This window comes from Rhinatrema bivittatum, chromosome 9 (genome assembly GCF_901001135.1).
Source record: "Rhinatrema bivittatum chromosome 9, aRhiBiv1.1, whole genome shotgun sequence".
Classification (NCBI taxonomy): Eukaryota; Metazoa; Chordata; class Amphibia; order Gymnophiona; family Rhinatrematidae; genus Rhinatrema; species Rhinatrema bivittatum.
The window spans coordinates 8,664,847-8,689,866 of NC_042623.1; the positions used below are offsets into that span (position 1 = coordinate 8,664,847).

Sequence of the window (25,020 nt, forward strand, 5' to 3'; positions counted from 1 at the left end):
GATAATGCTCGCCCAGAATCATAAACCTGAGAAACCGCCAATACTGTTCGCAGATCCCTATGTGAAGATATGCTTCCGTCAGGTCTAAAGAAGCCAAATATTCGCCGGCGTGGACGGCCGCAATGACTGAGTGGAGAGTTTCCATGTGAAAACGGGGTACTTGAAGCGCTTTGTTCACCTTCTTAAGATCCAAGATCGGACGGAAGGAGCCCTCCTTCTTGGGAACCACAAAATATATGGAGTATCTGTCGGGACCAGGACAAATGCTCCCAGTGCTTTCAACCGGCCCAGAATTTGAGTCACCACTGTCCGTTTTGCACGGGCCCCACAGGGCGACATCAAGAACAGGTCCCGCAATGGGTGTGCAAAATCCAAAGCTTAGCTGCGTTCGATGATGCTTAGAACCCACTGGTCTGACGTAATCTTGACCCACTCCTCGAAGAAGAGAGACAGGCGGCCGCCTATCACCGGAACAGAGGAGTGGGCCAGGACACCTTCCTTGGGAGGACTTCTCCCCGGAAAATCCCCGAGGACCCCTGTCGCGGAGAGGCCTGCAGCCGCAAAAGGAATAAGACCAAGCCTGAGACCTCGTCGACGGCTGACGTGGAGTGAAGGCCAGAGCCCTGCCGAAACTTGTGCTGTCCCCGGAACCAAGGACGCGCCAACCCAAAATCCCTGGAGGTTTGAGGTTTGTCCTCCAGCAAATTGTACACCTTATTGTCCCCTAGGGATTTGATAAGGGCTTCCAGATCATACCCGAACAAGAATTTCCCTTTAAAGTGAAGACTGCCTAACTGGGCCTTGGAGGAAACATCGGCTGACCAATTGTGGAGCCACAGAAGCCTTCTAGCAGAGACCGCCGAAGCCATAGTGTGCGAGGATGCCCGAAGAAGATCATACAAGGCATCCGCGGTGTAAGCCACAGCCGCTTCCACGCAATCTGCCTGCTCCGCTTCCGCTGGACACAACTCCTGCATGGTGAGCAACTGTTGCACCCAACGAAGAGTCGTCCTTTGCATGAGGCTACTGCAGACCGCCGCCCTAACGCAAAGCGCCGAGACCTCAAAAATCCTCGTAAGAAGGACCTCCAACTCCCTATCCTGAAGATCCTTAAGAACGGCAGCCCCTGCAACCGGAATGGTCGTCTGCTTAGTAATGGCTGAAACAGCCGCGTCCACTTTTGAGACCAAGGACGGCCAAGGACTCGTCTGGCAGCGGGTAGAGCTTCTCCATGGCTCACCCCACCCGAAGGCTGGCCTCAGGAGCCTCCCATTCTCAGGTCACAAGTGATAGTAGCATAGGGTGAAAAGAAAAAGCTTCAGGAGGAGCCCGAAGCCTCGGGTCCCCCTTGGTAGCCTCCCAGCTCGGCTGCGGCGCCTCAATACCAAGCTCCGTCAGAACATGAGGGATTAAATGATCAAGCTCCTCCCTCCGAAATAATCTGAGGACCCTCAGGTCATCCCCCTCAACTGGGGTGGGCTCATCAACATCCCCAAGGAGAGGGTACAGCGAAGGGGGATCCGGTGGATCAGAGGCCGGGATCCTGGAGAGATCCAAATCCGCACGGCCTGTCCTCCCTCTGGAGGAATCTGAACCCCCAGAAAGCCTAGCCACCTTCTCAGGCGGAAGCTCCTCAGCCTGCAAACTCAGCCTCAGCCTCCAAAAATGCCTTGTGCATTAAAAGCAGAAGAAAAGGGAAGCTGCCCCTGTAAGGCCCGGGGGTGTCAGAGCTCAGAGGGGAGGCAGACACTGGGAGCCGCTGTCTAACAGGGTTCAAATTCGACAGGGATTGCGAAGGAGTGATCTCTCCTCCCCCTGCATCCAGCCCTACACTGGAGCGTGGCGGAGGCAAGATGGCCACCGTTCCCGCGCTAGACGGGGACGGGACAGGCCGAGGCCGGCAGAGGCGCGAATTCCTCCCTGTGCCACCCAGGGGAAAACACGCCCCTGGGACCTCAATCGTGGCACAGGCAGCCCCCCCACCCCCGAGGAATTATGCCGTCTCAGGGTGTAAGGGGGAGGAACCGGCTCCCCGGTAAATCCTGCTACTCACTGGTATAAGAAGCGGCTCCGGGAAAACAGCTAATGGGGTATCTAACCCCAGCCGTGCCTCAACCTGCAGGGAGCGGCAATTACTACCCTTAACAGAAACATGGGGGTAACCTGCATGGAGCGGCAGTTACTACCCTTAACAAAACATGGGGGTAACCTGCACGGAGCAGCAGTCACTACCCTTAACAGAAACATGGGGGTAACCTGCATGGAGCGGCAGTTACTACCCTTAACAGAAACATGGGGGTAACCTGCACGGAGCAGCAGTTACTACCCTTAACAGAAACATGGGTGTAACCTGCATGGAGCGGCAGTTACTACCCTTAACAGAAACATGGGGGTAACCTGCACGGAGCAGCAGTTACTACCCTTAACAGAAACATGGGGGTAACCTGCATGGAGCGGCAATTACTACCCTTAACAGAAACATGGGGGTAACCTGCACGGAGCAGCAGTCACTACCCTTAACAGAAACATGGGGGTAACCTGCATGGAGCGGCAGTTACTACCCTTAACAGAAACATGGGGGTAACCTGCACGGAGCAGCAGTTACTACCCTTAACAGAAACATGGGGGGTAACCTGCACGGAGCAGCAGTCACTACCCTTAACAGAAACATGGGGGTAACCTGCACGGAGCGGCAGTTACTACCCTTAACAGAAACATGGGGGTAACCTGCACTGAGCGGCAGTTACTGCCCTTAACAGAAACATGGGGGTAACCTGCATGGAGCGGCAGTTACTACCCTTAACAGAAACATGGGGGTAACCTGCATGGAGCGGCAGTTACTACCTTAACAGAAACATGGGGGTAACCTGCATGGAGCGGCAGTTACTACCCTTAACAGAAACATGGGGGTAACCTGCATGGAGCGGCAATTACTACCCTTAACAGAAACATGGGGGTAACCTGCACGGAGCGGCAGTTACTACCTTGGGAAGCTTGCTGGGCAGGCTGGATGGACCAATTTGGTCTTTTTCTGCCATCATTACTATGCTACTATCCAGAACTTCTCAGATATCCTTTAATACGATCAGATGTATCCCGTCTGGCCCTATTGCTTTTATCCGTTTTTAATTGTGCTAGCTCATCGCAAACACAGACTTCTGGAAGTTGTTTGAGGTCTAACAATCCCCATTCCTATGTGTGGCAATTTTCTGTGCTCCTACTCCAAGCCCCCCTCTCAGTGAGCACCTTCTCCCCCTCAGCTTTACAAATGCCTCCTCTTCACCTCAGAGCCTTCCAAGGCCACTTTTACACGTCCTCCTGTCACTAACATCTGTGCCCGCAGGAGCAAGGTCCCCAGACCCCTCCAGGCTGCACGGTCTTGCCTCTGTCGGCAGGGAATACAGGCGAGCTCAGCAAACGAGGCTTCCTGCGTCTTCATCTGCTGGTAGGGGTGCAAGACCCTGCATCTGGACTGATTTGGTGAGTCAGGGAAGCAAAGGAAATAGGAAATGACGTCCGTATGGCTCTCAAAAGAGGGGACTGAAAAGGGGAAAAATGTGCATTCCAGAAAAGGTACAGGGGACCTCAGAAAGAGGACAGGAAAAACTTAGATTTCTGTCATCGGCCTACACTGCAGGCTCACAAACCCCCTGAACAGCCTAATGGTGGGTACCAAGGTGGTAAACTAAGTTAGAGACTGCTGGTGTGCCAAACCGAAGGTAGCGGAAAACGGAGAAGAGGTCATCAGAGTGGGCTTAGTAAGAAATGCTTCCCTAGTCCAGGAGTCCTTACAATGGCCATGGGGGGGCAGAGCGGCTGGAGCCTCAGTGGAACTGGGACCCTGACTTCCCTGCCCTCAGCCTGCTGCTCCTCCACACTACCAGGGGTAATCTGAGCAGAGCAGTGCTTACCAGGCAGGCTGGATGGACCCCTGCAGCTTTATCTGCCACCACATACTATGTTACTATGTAAGTGGGACTGGGACCCTGACTTCCCTGCCCTCAGCCTGCTGCTCCTCCACACTACCAGGGGTAATCTGAGCAGAGCAGTGCTTACCAGGTAGGTTGGATGGATCCCTGCAGCTTTATCTGCCACCACATACTATGTTACTATGTAAGTGGGACTGGGATCCTGACTTCCCTGCCCTCAGGCTGCTGCTGCTCCTCCACACTACCAGGGGTAATCTGAGCAGTGCTTACCAGGCAGGCTGGATGGACTGGGACCTCAGAGAGGGAGATCGCGATCCCTAGCCACGCCCCCCAATCCGACGTTGCCAGCGCCGCAGCGCTAAGACAAAAACACCTCCAGGCGTCATGCGCCGCGCGCCGAAGGGGCGCGACAAAGAGGCTCTCCCCTTTGTGCACCCCTTCTTGCAATCCGCAGTGCCAGCAGTGCATAATCTCCATATTTTCTCCAAACGTTAAGAAGAATGGCAAACCATCAACTCTCCTGAATCTGCAAGGACAACAGAAACGGACCAAATACTGACAACAACTGGAATGAAAGAGGTACGAAATCTAAAACAAAAAACTTAAATATCAACACACAACCATTACTCACAACAACAACACCTCTCTCTGGAACTAACACTTTCTTTACTACTCTTTAATGCCCAATCAATAATCAAAAAAATACCAATCAACGACCTTCTCCAAGATGAAAAACCAGACTTTATAGCCATCACAGAAACATGGGCAAAAAACACTGACACAGTAATAATCAACCAAATCAACAACTCCACCTATAGAACATTTTCTTTACCCAGACCTAAAAAGAAAGGCAGAGGCCTAATGCTCATCACCAAAAAAAACCTACAGATGAAACTAATTCCAACAAGCAATTGCTCTCCACTGGAAATTTGATTCTCCACACTTATAAATTTGCCTAGTATACTGCCCCCTACTCGCCTGCCTACTCCTCAATCATTGATGCACTATCATCACTGGGTCTCAATCAAATTATCAATGGCCCTACGCACAAAGCAGGTCATACACTAGACCTAATCTTCATCAATATCAATTTTTGGTCTAACCACTAAACGAAGATATCAAAAATACCATGGTCAGACCACTATCATCCACACAAATCTATTTTCAAATTATAAACGCACCACAAGAAAAACACAATCAAATCCGTCTCTTATTGTCCACCTTTCTGCATTGAAACTCTTCAAGCAAATCTTCAGACTGACTAACAAATATAGATCTTTCAAACACAGAAAACGCAACATCTTCCTGGATCCCATAATAACAAAAATTATAAAAGAACCAAAAAATCAGAATCTCTGGTACAACAAAAAATATCAGAGCAGCCAAAAGGAAACTCAGAAAAATAGAGAAATTATGGAGAAAAAACAAAACTACCACACTACTAAACGCATACAGAACACAACTAGCCGAATACAAAAAACTCATCCAGAAAACAAAAACAAAAAAAAGTAGTAACAAAAATAACCAAATACCAACAAAATCCTAAGATGCTCTTCAACATAGTAAAAAGCCTAACAAAATCATCTTTCGACGATCAATCACTTTCAACACCAAAGATCAATAGCAATGACTTCGCAGACTTCTTTAACGAAAAAATCAAAATCCTCATAAAGAACAACCTAAAAAATGACTCACAAGATCAGAAATTACTGAACATTCAAACAAAAACCTGGTCCAACTTTGAAACAGCATCTTCCTTAGAAATCCAAATGATCATCAAAAAAATGAACCCAGCTAAACACCCTATTGACGCCATACCCATTACAACAATAATAAATCTCGAACCACCAATAACCAAAACATTAACTAAAAATGTAAACCTTTCCCTCATGGAAGGAAACCACCCATAATGCCTAAACTCGGCAATCATCAAACCCATTCTAAAAAAGAATAATCTAGATCCAGAAAACCCACTGAACTACAGACCCATATCAAACCTCCCATTCATTGCCAAAATCATTGAGAAAGTTGTCCACACTCGGCTCACTGACCATCTTGATGAAAACAACATCCTCCTACCCGCTCAATTTGGCTTCAGAAAGCAACTGAACACTGAAACTTGCAATGAATGACTTCGTACTCAAAGGTTTTGAAAAAGGCCAAAGTTACTTTCTAATCCTGCTCGACCTAACAGCAGCCTTTGATACAGTAAATCACTCTATATTGATTAATCGTCTATCTGAAATAGGAGCTAACAAAACAACCCTTCAATGGTTCTCCTCGTACCTGTCACAAAGATCCTACCAAGTACTACTTAATGATTCCCTCTCAAAGAAAATCAACCTAAACACTGGAGTTCCCCAAGGGTCTGCTCTTTCAGTGATGCTCTTTAACATCTATCTGCTCCCATTATGCCACTTCCTTTCAAATCTGAATCTAACCCACTTCATCTATGCTGATGATATTCAAATATTAATCCCAATAAAAAAAATCACTAGAAGAAACATACAAATTAACAGCCAATTACCTAAACAGCATAAAGGAAATACTAGCCAACTTAAAACTCATCCTCAACTTCGACAAGACTGAATTAATATTACTAGACAGAAAGAACAACTCTCCTCAAATACCACCGCTCAACCTCTTGAACCAAAATTCGATCATATCTCCAATCAACCATGCCCGCAAACTCGGAGTAATAATTGACAGAGAACTTTCATTCAAAAACCATATATCAACAAAAATCAAAAGACGGTTATCATAAACTACTTACACTCCGTCATCTAAAACCTTTTCTCTCCAACAATGATTTCAGATCAGTCCTCCAATTACTAATTTTCTCCAACATAGACTACTGCAACTCTCTTCTTCTCAACTTACCTCTAAACACCATTTGCCCACTCCAGATCCTGCAGAACGCAGCTGCAAGAATCCTCACAGGAGCAAAAAAGCATGACTACATCACCCCAACACTTATTTCACTTCATTGGCTACCAATAAGATACAGAATTGAATACAAAGTCCTTTCCATCCTACATAAAATTATATATGAAGAACAAGAAAATTGGCTAAGCCCCTACATACCCCAAGCAGAAACCTTAGATCAGCAAATAAGGGACTCCTAAAAACACCACCAACGCACTCAAATCAACTCACCTCAACCCAAAAAAGAGCAATCTCCCTTGGTAGCCCAAAACTTTGGAACTCCCTACCGACTAAGCTCAGAACTCAAGAAAACCAAAAAGGAGTTAAAAACATGGTTGTTCAACAAAGCATACCAACTCACCCAATGACCACCACATCATCGCCCTCCAATCCAACCTCATGAATAAATAAATGAAATTCATCACATCTAGGTTTTCATAAATAAGAAATGAAACAAAAAACTGAACTAAATCCTTACACATGTTATCCCCTATGCTTAATAACAGTTTGTACTTTGCATCCCTTGTTTAACCCCCCTTATCCCTGTAACCTTATTTTGTAAACCGTTATGATGGCGTTATTTTGATGTTTCCGAATGACAGCATATAAAACGCATTAAATAAATAAATAAATACAGGGTTACGTATACACACACTGACCCAGAAAAATCTGGGTACAACTGCTGCCTGCTAGTGAAAAATAAGCACCCCAATTTATAATCACTATTACAGTAACAGTACAGTACCAGCAGCAGGGATAGAGAGTAGGAATCATCTCAGCATTGCAGCCGCTGCTTCAGAGGGTAAGAATGGGACCCCCCCTGCCTACAATTTTAATGCAGATGATGAGTGCATCAGGTCTCATAAAAACCTAATACATTTGTGTGCGGCACCTCCTAGCTCTGGTAGTCACGCCTAAACCCGAGACGCATACATACCTCTCCAACATATTCCAGAACAAAACTCTTCTTTTTAATGTTCTGCAGGGTTTTCACCCCCCAGCCCCGGCCATTGTTAGTTCGAAAGATGCAGAGCGGGTAGGGCGTGCCTTTCTGCACCACGCGGTTCGGGCACTCCAGTCCACATTTACAGCGGGAATTGCACTCGTAGATGGGCTTGCCTGGCTGGATCCTCAGCTGACCCTGTTTATTGTAAGCGAAGAGCACGCCTGCCTGAGCTGGGCAGCAGTTCTCCACAAAGCAGTCCGAGCACTCGCAGCCCACCATGGCTTCGTTCGTCATGCTGATTCCTGGAGAGGCCTTGTAGTCGTTGATGTAGTAGAAGTCCACGGGGGGGCCTTCGAAATCCACAGCGTTTTCCACAAAAATGCTGGCGTTGTTGCTTTTTTTCCGGTTCAGCTCCGCTTCCCATCGGGCCAGGGCTATTCTTTGCCTGGCCTTTCTGATGATATAATCTGAAACGGCAGGATCCAGGGCCTTGACGTTTCTGGGGATTACTGTTTTTCCAGACTTGAGCTGGGATAAATATTTATACAGGTCACTGTAAAACTGCTTTAGCAGCAAGGCACATTTCAGGTTTCTGCTCGGCTCCCAAGTGGTGGTGGATTCTGGCCATCCTTTCCATTTTACAAGGTAATACTCCATCCCCTTGAAACAGAAAGGCAGAGATGTCAGTCACAGCGTTAACCTTCACCAGGTCCCTCAAATGTCTCCACAGCAAATCATTTATTCAGAATTGTTAGCACGGCTGAGAAGCAACGCAAAACCACCACTGACGCAATACACACTGCTTAACTTGGTGTTAGTGGTACTAGAGAGAGAGATGCATTTTTAACAACTTTACCTATTAAAAAACAATGTGAGGTTAAGACATAGAAAACATGTAATAGCTCACTTCTGCAACACAAATCAAAGAGTTACGCACAATACGAATCTTTCAATGAGCAGTAGAAGTCCAACAACAAAGAAACTTTGCAAAATCTTTAGTAAGGATAAGTGGTGATGTAATTATTAATATTTACTTGGCTGAAACCAAATTTTTAAAATTTCAATATCTCCAAATGTTTTAAAATAATTGAGTTGAAATTTGAAACTTGCATCGTGGCTCTAGTTTATTTTTCAATCCTGAGCCATCTTAGTGTACAAAGTTTGGGAATGTGAGGCCATCTGTGACAGTTCCCAAGGATTCACAGCAGTTTTAAGGTGGGAATTTTACTATTTGCTGTGTGCTCTTGAACTATTACAGAATAAGCTGTTACACGTTGTAGATCTGGCAATTACAAATGAACTTTGAGAATGCATTTGGGTGCAGTATGCTGAGCACACACAGATATCCCAAAGAGCTTTTGCCCATTTTTATATCTATGGCAGGGATCCCCAGACTCTGTCCTTGAGGGCTGCAATCCAGTCGGGTTTTCAGGATTGCCGCAATAAATATGCATGAGATCTATTTGCCTGCACTGCCACTGCATGCATAATCATTGCAGCAATCCTGAAAACCCGACTGGATTGCAGCCCTCAAGGAGCAAGTTGGAGTCTATGAGAAAATTACTTGATACGTCTTGATAGTAACAGTGTGCCTCAAGATTTTGATTACAAAGCTCAGATTGTAGACCATCATTACACAGCTCTAAAAATGAATGACATGTAGGAAGCCATTAGCATCCCTACTAAAGGAGTTTGGCCTAGAACAGGGATGGCCAACTCCGATCCTCAAGAGCCACAAACAGGCCTGGGTTTCAGGCTATCCATCATGAAAATGCATGAACTAGATTTGCATACAGTGCATGACTAGAGTTGGCCACCCCTGGGCTAGTAGTTAGGTTAGGCCCATGTAGACTAGAAGAATCTACCGGCTATGTCACAGCATCCCCTCTAGTGGCAGTCATGCAGGTTTGTTCCTGCTTCAGTAAAGGCAAGTGATCCTTATGGTCTGTGTGGATTTTTACTTTGCATTTTGACAGGGAATTTCCTTTCAGTTCTCTTAATTTTTCATAGCGACCGCCCAAAGCCTTGGTAGAGGAACCTTTATACTCACACCCAGTGGTTTTTGCAATTACAAACTTTGTAAGCTTTAATCCAGCCTTCCTGCCCACCACAAGAGGAGAAAGGAACATAAGAGCATAAGGCTTACCATACTAGGTCAGACCAAGTGTCCATCAAGCCCAGTATCCTGTATCCAACAGTGGCCAAGCCAGGTCACAAGTACCTGGCAGGATCCCAAGGGGTAGAGAGATTCCAATCTGCTTAGCCCAAGAATAAGCGGTGGATTTCTGCAACTCCATCTTAATCACCATATTTATTTTATTTTTATTTTAACATTTTTATACACCGAAAGCCGTTTGCATATCGTACCAGTTTACATGAGACATCTGAGGCAAGCTACAATAGTGGGCATGCCCTTTACAAGGAACGAAGAAAATAGAACAAATAAATATAAGTTTGTAATCTAAGGTAGAAACATTGGCATAAACTTGGAGTATATAATACATAAACTACTATTTACAGTGGTTGGGAAGCTTGTAAAGGGGAGGAAACTTGTAAGGGGTTAAGGGTGTAGCTGGTTAAGGCAAAGAGTGTTAAAGGGGAGAGGAGTAGTGGAGTGAGAGGGTAGGACAGGTAGAGGAACTATACAGGGGTATAGAGGAGAAAGGTGGGTCAAAAAGTTGGGTAGCTTAGAGGAAGGCCTGTTGAAACAGCCAAGTTTTTAGCTTTGTTTTAGATTTGTGTGTTAAAGTTTCGGTGCGAAGGTCATGTGGCATAGAGTTCCAGAGGGTCGGGCCAGCGAGCGAGAGAGCTCTTTTTGTGGTGGAGGAGTGTTTAAAGGGCTTTAAGGAGGGTAGTCGTAGTGTACCTTGAAGGATAGAGCGAATTGGTCTCGAAGAGGCATGGGGGTGAATGGGGGATTGATCCAATGAGTGTTTTCATTCACAATAGATTTGTGAATGAGGGAGAGGACTTTGTATTGTATTCTGGAGGCGATTGGAAGCCAGTGCAGGTCTATTCGTGTAGGCATGATGTGGTCCCTCTTTTTAGCATCGGTGAGGATACGGGCAGAAGCATTTTGCAGGAGTTGTAGTGGTTTGATGGTCAAGGGGGGGGAGGCCGAGTAAGAGAGCATTACAGTAGTCTAATTTGGCAAAAATGAGAGCCTGGCGTACTGTGCGGAAGTCAGAGAAGTGTAGTAAGGGTCTGAGTTTTTTTAATTGTATGCAGCGTAAGATGGCTGTCGATGATGGTTCCAAGATTTCGAGTGTGTGTGGAGAGTGTAATAGGGGGGGAATTAGGTGGGATGGAGGAAAGGGGGAGAGGCGCAGAGATGATGAGAAGCTCAGTTTTTTTAGGGTTTAGGGCAAGGTGCTTGTCAGTAAGGAGATAGTTAATGGAGGAAAGGCAGGACTCCCATGAATGGAGAGCTTTTTGAAGTGAATCTGTGTAGGGGATGAGAATTTGAACGTCATCAGCGTAGATGAAGTGGTCAAATCCCAGTTTTGAGAGGAGATTGGCTAAAGGAAGCATGTAGATGTTAAATAATGTAGATGATAGTGAGGAGCCTTGGGGAACACTTCGGGTCAGGTCAATGGGGTCAGATTCATGATTGTTTAGGGTGACAGTGTTAGGGTCGGTTTTGAAGAAAGATTTGAAGCCAAGCAAGGGCAGTTCGGTGATGCCAATATTGATAAGGAAGGTTTGATAGAATGTTATGATTGACCCGTTATGAAGGCCGCTGAAATGTCTAGCATAGCTAAGAGATAAGAAGTGCCGTTGTCGATTCCTTTAAGTAGGGGTGTCAGTAAGTGAGAGAAGTAGGGTTTCGGTACTTAGATGTTTTCGAAATCCAAATTGCGAGGAGGATAAGATTTTATGCTGGTCTAGGTAATCGGTAAGGCGTGAGTTAACTACTCTTTCTAGTATTTTGGTTAGAAAAGGAAGGTTGGAGATGGGCCTGAGGTTGGATAGGATAGAGGAGTCAAGGTTGGGGTTTTTGAGTATCGGTTTGACAATAGCTTGTTTCAGAATGGTAGGGACAGTGCCTTGTTCAAGGGAGCAGTTTAAAATATTTGCTAGGGGTTTAGCCATTACTTTAGGGATAGAGAGGAGTAGTTTAGGAGGTATGGTTTCGGCTGGGTGAGAGGAGGGTTTCATTTTTTTTAGAATGTTTTCTATTTCGAGGGCTGAAGGGGCTTCAAAGGAGGGGTTTGGGGGGAGAAAGTTGACCTGTTCGGATTGTGTGGGGAAGTTAGCAGTAAGGAAGGAGATTTTTTTTTGGAAGAATAGGGCAAGGTCATTGCATTGGGCTTTGGTAGCAGGGCTTTGAGTGTCAGAAGATTGAGGTTTAGTAAGATTAGTAATGATGGAGAAGAGCGCTTTGGCGTTAAATTGGTAATCGTAAATTTTTTGGGCATAGTAGTCTCGTTTAGTGAGTTGAATGGAGTTTCTGTAGTTCTGCATATGTTGGTAGTAGTGAGTTTAGTGGTTGGTGTGGGATGTTTGCGCCATTTCCTGTCAGCAATTCTTAGGAGGTTTTTTGTGTCCTTGAGCTCTGACGTGTACCAAGGTTTTTTTTTGGATTGGAAAGGGGTTGATAGTTTTTGTGGTTTTGGGGGCAGTTTTGGTCGGCGATGTTAATCTAGAGATTACTTACCTGATAATCTCGTTTTCCTTAGAGTATGCAGATGGACTCATTACAAATGAGTATAGTGTGCTCGTGCTAGCAGTTGCAGACGGATCTGACGTCAGCACGGGTACATATACCCCTGCAGGAAGTGCAGCAACTCAGTAATCTTCCTTGCAAAAGCTTTATGGATATATGTGTGACTGACCGATCGATTAAATGACATGATTACCCTGACCCGATTGATAGTAGCTGGAGACCGCCAGTGTTCTCAACTGGAAGGCGTCGACACCCGGCAGGTGGATGCCCTATATAAGAAAACATGGCTTATACCGTGAGTCGGTGAAATCCCCATGTATAACCGGCAGCCGGGCGGGATGCTGAGTCCATCTCCATACACTAAGGAAAACGAGATTATCAGGTAAGTAATCTCTACATTTCCTAGCGTGTAGCAGATGGACTCATTAAAAATGGGATGTACAAAAGCTACTCCCGGACTGGGTGGGAAGCTGTCCGCGGTCCGTTTAGGATTGCCCTCGCAAATCTGTGTCCTCCCTAGCCTGGACGTCCAGACGGTAGAATCTGGAGAAGGTATGGAGGGAGGACCACGTTGCCGCTTTACATATCTCTGCAGGCGACAGCATCCTAGTTTCTGCCCAGGAGGCCGCTTGGGCCCTGGTAGAGTGAGCCTTGACCTGTAGAGGTGGTGGTTTTCCCGCTTCTACGTAGGCCGCCTTGACAACTTCCTTGATCCAGCGAGCAATAGTCGCCTGTGAGGCCGCTTCTCCTTGCTTCTTCCCACTGTGAAGGACGAACAGGTGGTCCGTCTTTCGTACTGCTTCCGACATTTCCAGGTATCTGGACAGCAACCTGCCGATGTCGAGATGGCGCAGTCTTCGACCTTCTTCTGACTTCTTCAAACCTTCCGTGGTTGGCAAGGATATGGTTTGGTTGAGGTGGAAGTGTGAGACTACTTTGGGTAAGAAGGAAGGAACCGTGCGAAGATGGATAGCCCCTGGAGTGATTCTGAGAAACGGATCGCGGCAGGACAGCGCTTGTAGCTCGGAGATGCGGCGTGCTGAGCATACGGCCAGCAAGAACACCATCTTCAAGGTTACAAACGGAGGGACAGGCCTCGGGAGGGGTCTGAAGGCGGGGTCCCGCTAGGAATTCCAAGACTAGGTTGAGGGTTCCACAGGGGCACTGGCCACTTCAGTGGCGGGCGAATGTGTTTGACTTCTTTCAAGAAACGTGAAACATCTGGGTGTGTGGGCAATGCTATTGCCGGCGCTCCTGGGGCCGTAGCAAGATAGCGCTGCCACCTGAACCTTGATTGAACTGAGGGACAGACCCTTCTGAAGTCCATCTTGCAGGAAATCCAGAATGATGGGGATTTTGGCGGCATGGTGCTGCGAGTTTCGCACCAGGCTTCAAATACACTCCAGATCCTTATATAAGTTAGTGATGTGGAGAACTTGCGTGCTCGGAGGAGTGTGTCTATTACCGGCCCCGAGTATCCCCTTTTCTTCAGTCTAGCCCTCTCAATGGCCAGACCGTAAGAGAGAATTGAGCTGGATTCTCGTGGAGGATGGGACCTTGTCGCAGCAGGTCTCTGTGAGGGGGCAGGGGGTAGAGGATCCCCCGCCAGTAGTCTTCTCATGTCTGCGTACCAGGATCTTCTTGGCCAATCCAGGGCCACCAGAAGAACTAGGCCTCTGTGCCGCTGAATCTTGTGTATAATGGCACCCAGCAGTGGCCATGGGGGGGGGGGGGAAGGCATATAGCAGGATTTTGTTTTATGTATAATGCTTTGGCGTATAGTTTATTAACTTTTACTATCTTGTTCTATGTATAACGCTAAAGCGTATGTTAATATGTTCTCTGTACACCGACGTGATATCTTGATAATCGGTGGTATATAAAAACCAATAAATAAATAAATAAAATAAATAAATAGAGGATCTTGCCTGCGACTGAAGTATCTGGGTACTTGAGCGTTATAATTTGGAAAAACGCTCAGCGAGCGTAAGGTAGCTCCAAACTGCTTTGGAGACGGAAAATTACTGAATTGCTGCACTTCCTGCAGGGGTATATGTACCCGTGCTGACGTCAGATCCGTCTCCAACTGCTAGCATGAGCACACTATACCCATTTGTAATGAGTCCATCTGCTACACGCTAGGAAAGTGTGGTTTTGAACCAAGAGGAGACCGCGTTGTCAGCTGTTGAAAAGTCAATTTCGTTAGGAAGGTCTGAGCAAGCTGCAGTGAGAACATCTAGTGGGCAGATTTTGCGATATTTGAAGGTGTGGGATTTGGGGGAAGGGGAGGAGACTGGTAGTTTTAATGAAAGGGTGGTTTTTATAGGGAAATGGTCGGACCAGGGTACTGGTTGACAAACGGGGGTGTCGAGAGTGTGGAGGCCGGAATTTGTGAAAATCAGGTCCAGGGTATGGCCAGCTTTGTGAGTTGGAGAAAGTATGATCTGAGAGAAGATAGCTTCGAGTGTAGTTAAAAAGGCTTCACATGATGGGGATTGAGGTTGAGAATCAACGTGAAGATTGAAATCGCCGAGGAGGATGGTGGGGAGTTCAGAGTTCAGTGAATCGGCGAAGAATTCAATTAATGGTGAAGGGTCTTTCTCCAAGAGACCAGGGGGGGTGTATACGAGGCAGATTTGGAGAGATTTAGGTTTGAAAAGGCCGACTTCGTATCTCACAGGGATGTTGACCTTTTGAGAGATAAGGTGTAGATTTTTGTTTGCAGCGATGAGTATCCCACCTCCTCTTTTCTTTTTTCTGGGGATAGAAAAGATGTCATAGGATTCGGTGGGCAGTTGGTTGAGGAGGGGGAGATCAGAGTGTGCTAGCCAGGTCTCTGTGATAGCACAGATGTCTGGTTTTGAGTCATTGAGGATGTCGTTGAGAATGTGTGTTTTTTCCAGCAGGGATTGGGCGTTGAAGAGGAGGAGGGAAATAAGGGATAGACCGAGGAATGGAGATGGGGGGACACCATGATGGGGATTAATCTTCGGTTTAGAGGGGTGGAGGAGGGAGGTAGGAGAGGAGTGTAGAGACAGTTATTTTGGAGGGAAGTAGGACGATGGTGAAGCCAGCAAGACATTAGGATTGAGTAGAGAGTAGGGGTAGGAGTTATGGAGAGAGGAAAGGTGGGAGAGGGAGGGGAGTAAGTGGTGGGCAGCCGAGACAGAGGTATAACTATTGGGCAAGGGAGGGGTGGGGAGGTGGAGCAGAGGGGAAGAGGTCCGTCAGCACAAATGGGTGCTCAAAGGGGCGCACTAAGGGGCATGCCCCTTAGTCGCGCGCCAAGCGGTCGGCGCTTTGATTTTAAAGGGCTCCGGCCCAGCGGCAGTGACGTCGGCAGGAGTCCGAAGCAGGCAGGCAGGCAGGTAGGCCACACGGAGGGAAGCGAGGGCTCTCCTGGACCCCGACTGGTCGCGTGCCGGTGTGCACGGGGAGGCAGTGGGCTCGATGGGCGGCGGGCGAAAAGACTTGCCTGCGGTCGGCGCTTTGATTTTAAAGGGCTCCGGCCCAGCAGCAGTGACGTCGGCAGGAGTCCGAAGCAGGCAGGACGAGGCAGGTAGGCCGCATGGAGGGAAGCGAGGGCTCTCCCGGACCCAGACGGGTCGCGTGCCGGTGCGCACGGGGAGGCAGTGGGCTCTCTATCTGTTCTATGTAAACCGATATGATGTCCATATTAACTTCGGTATAATAAAAAAAAAAGTGTTAAATAAAATTTAAAAAATTAATAAAAAAAAAGGATAATGATTAATTGACTTTTCCACCAGGAACTTGTCCAATCCTTTTTTAAATGCATTGACACTTGTTAAGGAAGGACAGAGTGGATAGGAAAGGGGGAGGCGTGGCTCTTTACGTCAGAAACAATATCCAAGCATCTGAGTTGCAAGGAAGATGGGGCAATGAAGAAGCACTATGGGCTAACCTAAAAAAAGATGGACATCCATTTTTATTGGAGTGGTTTACAGGCCTCCAAACCAAAGGAAGAGCTGGACAGAGATCTGGTTGAAGACATCCAAAAGATGGGAAAGAAGGGAGAAGTGGTGATTGTTGGAGACTTTAATTTGCCGGATGTAGACTGGAGAATCCCATCTGCAGAATCTAACAATAGTAGAGAAATAGTGGATGCTCTGCAAGGAGCTTTGTTCAAACAAATGGTAATGGAACCCACAAGAGAGGGAGCTATACTAGATTTAGTGCTCACTAATGCAGATAATGTCTCTGATGAGCAGGTGGGCACCCATCTCAGCACCAGTGATCATCAAACGGTATGGTTTAATATCACAAAAAGGATATGGAGAAGAAACACACGAACCCGAGTTTTGCAGTTCAAAAACACGGACTTTGATGAAATGGGGAAGTACCTAGAGGAAGAACTGGTAGGCTGGGAGAACGAGGGAGATGTGGAACAACAGTGGACCAAACTAAAAGGAGCAATTACCAAGGCAACTAATCTATATGTTAGAAAAGTAAAGAAAAGCAAAAGAAAAATGAAACCTATCTGGTTCTCCAAGGAGGTGGCTGACAAAATAAAGGCTAAAAGAACAGCATTCAAGAAATATAAAGGATCCCAAAAGGAGGAGCACAAAGAAGAATATCTGGTAGCACTGAGGGAGACAAAGAAAGTAATCAAGACAGCAAAAAGTCAAGCAGAAGAATGGATTGCCAAAGAGATTAAGAGAGGTGACAAAACATTTTTCAGATACATCAGTGAAAAGAGAAAAGTTCAAAGTGGTATAGTGAAACTGAAAGGTGAAAAGGATCAATGTGTGGAGAGAGACGAAGAAATGGCAGAAATATTAAACAAATTCTTCAGTTCTGTGTTCACTAAAGACGACCCTGGAGAAGGACCATTGCTAGTTAAACTAGAGGGGAATGGAGTAGATGTAACTCCATTTACAGTAGAGAATGTATGGGAAGAGCTGAGGAAACTGAAAGTGGACACAGCCATGGGGCCTGATGAGGTTCATCCCAGGATACTGAGGGAGCTCAGAGATGCGCTGGCGGGTCCGCTGTGTGATCTGTTCAAAAGATCCCTAGAAACGGGAGTGGTGCCGAGTGACTGGAGAAGAGCGGTGGTGATCCCGCTTCACAAGAGCGGAAACAGAGAAGAGGCTGGTAACTACATGCTGGTTAGCCTCACCTCAGTGGTGGGAAAAGTAATGGAGTCGCTGTTAAAAGAAGGAATAGTGAGCTATCTACAGTCGGAAGAATTGCTGGACCAGAGGCAGCATGGATTCACCAGGGGAAGATCCTGTCAGACAAATCTGATAGAATTTTTTGACTGGGTAACCAAGGAATTGGATCAAGGAAGAGCGCTCGATGTCATCTACTTGGACTTCAGCAAAGCTTTTGATACGGTTCCGCACAGGAGACTGCTGAATAAAATAAGAAGCTTAGGAGTGAGTGCCAAGGTGGTGACCTGGATTGCAAACTGGTTGACGGACAGAAGACAATGTGTGATGGTAAATGGAACTTACTCTGAAGAGAGAGCAGTGTTGAGCGGAGTGCCGCAAGGGTCGGTGTTGGGCCCGGTCCTGTTCAATATCTTTGTGAGCGACATTGCGGACGGGATAGAAGGTAAGGTTTGTCTTTTTGCGGATGACACTAAGATCTGCAACAGAGTGGACACGCGGGAAGGAGTGGAGAGAATGAGACGGGATTTAAGGAAACTGGAAGAGTGGTCGAAGATATGGCAGCTGAGATTCAATGCCAAGAAGTGCAGAGTCATGCATATGGGATGTGGAAATCCGGAAGAACTGTATTCAATGGGGGGAGAAGGGCTGATATGCACGGGGCAGGAGAAAGACCTTGGGGTGATAGTGTCTAATGATCTGAAGTCAGCGAAACAATGTGATAAGGCGATAGCTAAAGCCAGAAGAATGCTGGGCTGCATAGAGAGAGGAATACTGAGTAAGAAAAGGGAAGTGACTATCCCATTGTACAGGTCCTTGGTGAGGCCTCACCTGGAGTACTGTGTTCAGTTCTGGAGACCGTATCTCCGAAGGGACAGAGACAGGATGGAGACGGTCCAGAGAAGGGTGACCAAAAAGGTGGAGGGTCTTCATCGAATGACTTATGAGAAGAGATTGAAGAATCTAAATATGTACACCCTGGAGGAAAGGAGGAGTAGGGGTGATATGATACAGACTTTCAGATACTTGAAAGGTTTTAATGATCCAAAGACAACGTCAAACCTTTTCCACTGCAAAAAAATCAGAAGAACCAGGGGTCACGATTTAAAACTCCAGGGAGGAAGACTCAGAACCAATGTCAGGAAGTATTTCCTCACGGAGAGGGTGGTGGATACCTGGAACGCCCTTCCGGAGAAAGTGGTGAAGACCAAAACTGTGAAGGATTTCAAAGGGGCGTGGGATAAATACTGTGGATCCATAAAATCTAGAGGATGTGAATGAAGAGAAGAGGCATGGGGATGGCTTGAGGGAATGATGGCTACTACCTGGAGATGAATATCCTTATTCAATAATGCGACTCCAACATTGATCTATGCTTCAACGGCAAGAGGAAATGTGGAAAAAAAGAATTTGCAACCACATAAAAGCAGGGGAGTAGCTGGCTTGTTACAGCGGTTACTACCACAAACCAAAAAATACCTGATACATCACTTTCAATTCAAATCCAGCATAACTCTCTGCTTCAACGGCAGGGGAGGAAATTTTGACAATTCACACATATTCAGCATAGCTCTCTACTTCAACGGCAGGGGAGGAAATTTTGACAATTCACGCATATTCAGCATAGCCCTCTGCTTCAACGGCAGGGGAGGAAATTTTGACAATTCACACATATCCAGCATAGCCCTCTGCTTCAACGGCAGGGGAGAATGAAGAAAGGTTGATCTATATTCAGGCAACAATCAACAAGGACTGAATTACACAGTCCGAATAAACAGATAAGCATGGGTGTAGCTTGCTTATTGCGGTGGTTAATACCCCTAACTAAATTAAGCTATTTCACTTAGATGCAGTTCCAACACTGCTCTCTACATTAATGGTGGGGGTGGAAGGAAAATAGAATAAAAAAAGGTTACTAAGAGTCAAGAGAAACATAAGTATGTGGGAGAAAAAAAAAGTGCGAAAGCTTACTGGGCAGACTGGATGGGCCCGTTTGTTCTTCTTCTGCCGTCATTTCTATGTTTCTATGTTATATGCTCTACGATTTTGATCTTGAGAATAGTTTCCACTATTTTTCCCGGCACTGAAGTTAGGCTCCCTGGTCTATAGTTACCCAGATCGCCCCTGGAGCCTTTTTTAAATATTGGGGTTACATTGGCCATCCTCCTGTCTTCAGGTACAATGGATGATTTTAATGATAGGTTACAAAATTTAACTAATAGATCAGAAATTTCATTTTTTACTTCCTTCAGTACCCTAGGATGCATACCATCCGGTACAGGTGATTTTCTACTCTTTATTTTGTCAATCTGGCCTACTACATCTTCCAGGTTCACAGTGATTTCGTTCAGTTTGTCTGTCTCATTACCCCTGAAAACCATCTCCAGAACTGGTATCTTCCCAACATCCTCATTAGTAAACACGGAAGCAAAGAATTCATTTAGTCTTTCTGCAATGGCCTTATCTTCCCTAAGAGCCCCTTTAACCCCTTGGTCATCTAATGGTCCAACCAACTCCCTTCACAGGTTTCTTGCTTTGGATATATTTTAAAAAGTTTTTATTATGAGTTTTTGCCTCTATGGCCAACTTCATTTCAAATTCTCTCTTCGCCTGTCTTATCAATGTTTTACACTTACCTTGACAATGCTTATGTTTTATCCTATTTTCTTCAGATGGATCCTTATTCCAATTTTTGAAGGATGTTTTTTTGGCTAAAATAGCCTCTTTCACTTCACCTTTTAACCATGATGGTAATCGTTTTGCCTTCCTTCCACCTTTCTTAATGCACGGAATACATATGGACTGCGCCTCTAGGATTGTATTTTTAAACAATGTCCAAGCCTGTTGAACACTTAGCCTTTGCAGCTGCACCTTTCAGTTTTTTTCTAACTATTTCCCTCATTTTATCAAAGTTTCCCTTTTGAAAGTTTAGTGTTAGAGCTGCAGATTTTCTTAGTGTCCTCCTTCCAGTTATTAGTTTAAATTTGATCATGTTATGATCTCTGTTGCCAAGTGGCCCCACCACCGTTACCTCTCTCACCAAATCCTGTGTTCCACTAAGAATTAAATCTAAAATAGCTCCCTCTCTTGTTGGTTCCTGAACCAATTGCTCCATGAAGCAATCATTTATTACATCCAGGAACTTTATGTCTCTAGCAAGTCCTAATGTTACATTTACCCAGTCAATATTGAGGTAATTGAAATCTCCCATTATTATTGCACTGCCAAATTGGTTTGCTTCCCTGATTTCTCTTAGCATTTCATCATCTGTCTGACCATTTTGTCCAGGTGGACGGTAGTATACTCTTATCACTATACTCTTACCCAACACACATGGGATTTCTACCCATATAGATTCTACTGAGCATTTACTCTCTTGTATGATCTTTATCCTGTTGGACTCTATACCCTCCCGGACATAAAGTGCCATACCCCCGCCACGTTGATCCTTGCTATCATTGCGATATAATTTGTACCCTGATTATAGCACTGTCCCATTGTTCACATTCCCATCCCGCACCTATCTTAAAGGGACAGACTGAATGAGTTTTAGCTTCATTTTATTCTGCATGGCTTCAACAATTCAACAAAACCACCACATTTTGTTTATTTAAAATTTATAACCCACCATATCCAAACCCCTGGCAGCTAATGGGATGCCACATACATAGTCAAAAACCCTAACATGTTAAACGAATAAAATATAGCATCATAAAGGCAACTGCTAGCTAAAATAGTCACCGAAACAAGTCATTTAACACATTGCTGCCTTAACCATAAATCATTAGTCCTCAGATACTGAATATGTTACAATTTAACAACTCCTGCTGCTTATTCAATACCTAACTGGTAAAGCTCATGGTCACAGAATATTAGATATGCAGTTACAACTGAATAGATTAACTTTATTACCCTAAGACTGCGGAGAAGAGGTAAGCCGTAAGCTGTTTCCTAAATGTCTTAACAGGTTTTGTTTCTTAAAGTTTGTCCCATAGCAGAGAGCATTCTCTCAAGGGATTGACAATATTTATTTAAAGGTTAATTTATTAAACCACCTTACTGATTTAAATAATCATCAGGGCGATGTACAACAGTCAAATAAAAATCAATCAATCAACAAAACATCCAACAACAGTAATACACATAAGATACAAATAAAATACAGAACGGACCAGCCTATTGTCAAAGACCCCTCTCTTTAGTTGCTACTTTTTCGTCATTAGCCAAATCTTTAATTTCGTACAAGTTTTAACAGATCCTCTTCTCCCTTTAGTGCTAAAGGTAGTTCATTCCACATCTTAGGGCTTTCTCTGTGGTTATCCCCGTTACAAAGCTTGGCATGGTGAAGAGCCTTAACTGTTGGTAATTGTACCTCACATTGCTCTTGTGACCTTTGTAACCTACTTGCTGTTTGCCAAGTCAATCACCTTTACCCTTCAACATTTTGAAAGCTGAGATCAACACCTTAACTTTACTCCTAGATCTTACCTAGCGAGTCTTGGATTGGGACTGCCCAGGAGGCATTGGTCAGCTTAGCATAAAGCTCTAGGCCAGCGTTTCCCAACCGGTGTGTCCCGGCTGAAGTGCAGGTGTGCCCCGGCTGCAGTCTCATTTCCTGTTTCCCTCCTGGCCTGCAGGGTGTCCTCTCACCAGCAGGGGGAGTCTGAGGGCAGCGCTTATCGGCAGCAGCTCCTGCTTCTCCTGTGCAATGGAAACTGCAGGGGGGCTCTGTAGGCTTGTGAGACCTGCTGGCCCCGTGCACTTCAGATTGCAGAGGGAGGCTGGCACAGGAGGAGGAAGCAGCAGTGGGTAAGCTGCTCCCAGACGTCTGCTGGTGAAGGATTGGGGTGGGATGGAGAAAGGGAGAGATGAATTGAAAGTGATGATGCCAGGGGTAGGGGGAGAAGGATGGAGGAAGAGGGAAGATACTGATGCCAGGGAGTGAGACTGTGGGAAGGTGATGCCACGGGGGGGAGGGAAAAGGAGGAGGTGATGCCAGGGTGTGGGAGAGAGGGCAAGGGATGCCAGAGTTGAAGGGAAATGTAAGAGAAGGCGATTGCATGGGGAGAGGGGAGAGAAAGCGATGATGGCAGGCATGGAGAGAGGGGGAAATTGGTGCTGGGGGTGAGGAAGAGGGAAGGAGATGCCAGGGGATGTAGGGAGAGAGGTTAAGGCAGAGGGAACGAAATGAAGTCATGGGAGAGGGAAGGTGATGCGAGAGGGTGGGGAAGAGGTGGTGGAAGGTGGTGATGCCAGGGGGAGGGGGATACGGAAGGGAAGAAGATGATGGCAGGGGAGAGGCAGGATTGTGATGCTGGAGGGAAGAGGGAGTGTTGATGGGGGAGTGGGTGGTGTGCCAGGAGAAGTTGGGTAGTAAATCTTGATAAAAAGAACTGACTGAAAAGGGAGCAGAGTTACTGAGCGCTTAAAGACCATGAAGATTTAAACTGAAACCCCCCCCCCCAATGCCATGGGAAGCTCAGAAAGGACCGGTGTGCGATGCGCTCAGAACAAGAAGTCCCTGCCACAGTCTGGACTCCCTGCAGGGCCACATGTGGCTACCCAAAGTCAGACCAAAAACGCTTCCCAAACTTTAAGCCCGAGGCTCGTGTAGAGGAACAAAAACGTTGTGTGGTACTCGGGACTCGTAGGATCAGGGAAGCGCTGAACACACAACCAGTCTGGAAACGTTACTCCCGGTCAGACACGAGCGCCACAGGGGGAGCAATCAGGATACAGCTAAGCATTATCCCCCGTGCAGAGAGACGCGCTGGAAACGTTACTCCCGGTCAGGCACGAGCGCCACAGGGGGAGCAATCAGGACACAGCTAAGCATTATCCCCCGTGCAGAGAGACGCGCTGGAAACGTTACTCCCGGTCAGACATGAGCGCCACAGGGGAGCAATCAGGACATAGCTAAGCATTATCCCCCGTGCAGAGAGACGCGCTGGAAACGTTACTCCCGGTCAGACACGAGCGCCACAGGGGGAGCAATCAGGACACAGCTAAGCATTATCCCCCGTGCAGAGAGACGCGCTGGAAACGTTACTCCCGGTCAGACACGAGCGCCACAGGGGGAGCAATCAGGACACAGCTAAGCATTATCCCCAGTGCAGAGAGACGCGCTGGAAACGTTACTCCCGGTCAGGCACGAGCGCCACAGGGGGAGCAATCAGGACACAGCTAAGCATTATCCCCCGTGCAGAGAGACGCGCTGGAAACGTTACTCCCGGTCAGACACGAGCGCCACAGGGGGAGCAATCAGGACACAGCTAAGCATTATCCCCCGTGCAGAGACGCGCTGGAAACGTTACTCCCGGTCAGGCACGAGCGCCACAGGGGGAGCAATCAGGACACAGCTAAGCATTATCCCCCGTGCAGAGAGACGCGCTGGAAACGTTACTCCCGGTCAGACACGAGCGCCACAGGGGGAGCAATCAGGACACAGCTAAGCATTATCCCCCGTGCAGAGAGACGCGCTGGAAACGTTACTCCCGGTCAGACATGAGCGCCACAGGGGAGCAATCAGGACATAGGTAAGCATTATCCCCCGTGCAGAGAGACGCGCTGGAAACGTTACTCCCAGTCAGACACGAGCGCCACAGGGGGAGCAATCAGGATACAGCTAAGCATTATCCCCCGTGCAGAGAGACGCGCTGGAAACGTTACTCCCGGTCAGACACGAGCGCCACAGGGGGAGCAATCAGGATACAGCTAAGCATTATCCCCAGTGCAGAGAGACGCGCTGGAAACGTTACTCCCGGTCAGACACGAGCGCCACAGGGGGAGCAATCAGGACACAGCTAAGCATTATCCCCCGTGCAGAGAGACGCGCTGGAAACGTTACTCCCGGTCAGACACGAGCGCCACAGGGGGAGCAATCAGGACACAGCTAAGCATTATCCCCCGTGCAGAGAGACGCGCTGGAAACGTTACTCCCGGTCAGACATGAGCGCCACAGGGGAGCAATCAGGACATAGGTAAGCATTATCCCCCGTGCAGAGAGACGCGCTGGAAACGTTACTCCCAGTCAGACACGAGCGCCACAGGGGGAGCAATCAGGATACAGCTAAGCATTATCCCCCGTGCAGAGAGACGCGCTGGAAACGTTACTCCCGGTCAGACACGAGCGCCACAGGGGGAGCAATCAGGATACAGCTAAGCATTATCCCCAGTGCAGAGAGACGCGCTGGAAACGTTACTCCCGGTCAGACACGAGCGCCACAGGGGGAGCAATCAGGACACAGCTAAGCATTATCCCCCGTGCAGAGAGACGCGCTGGAAACGTTACTCCCGGTCAGGCACGAGCGCCACAGGGGGAGCAATCAGGACACAGCTAAGCATTATCCCCCGTGCAGAGAGACGCGCTGGAAACGTTACTCCCGGTCAGACACGAGCGCGACAGGGGGAGCAATCAGGACA

The 25,020-nt window shown here is 47.0% G+C and overlaps 1 protein-coding gene across 6 annotated transcripts in view; it reads right to left on the minus strand.

Moving 5' to 3' along the window:
• LOC115099063 (histone-lysine N-methyltransferase SUV39H2-like) overlaps nt 1-25,020 on the minus strand; it is a 70,783-nt gene that overhangs the window by 38,559 nt on the left and 7,204 nt on the right. For all 6 annotated transcript variants that reach the window (XM_029616359.1, XM_029616360.1, XM_029616357.1 and 3 more), the window contains one exon: nt 7,792-8,460. In XM_029616359.1, coding sequence (XP_029472219.1) covers nt 7,792-8,460 — 669 coding nt within the window. The remainder of the gene's footprint in view (nt 1-7,791; nt 8,461-25,020) is intronic.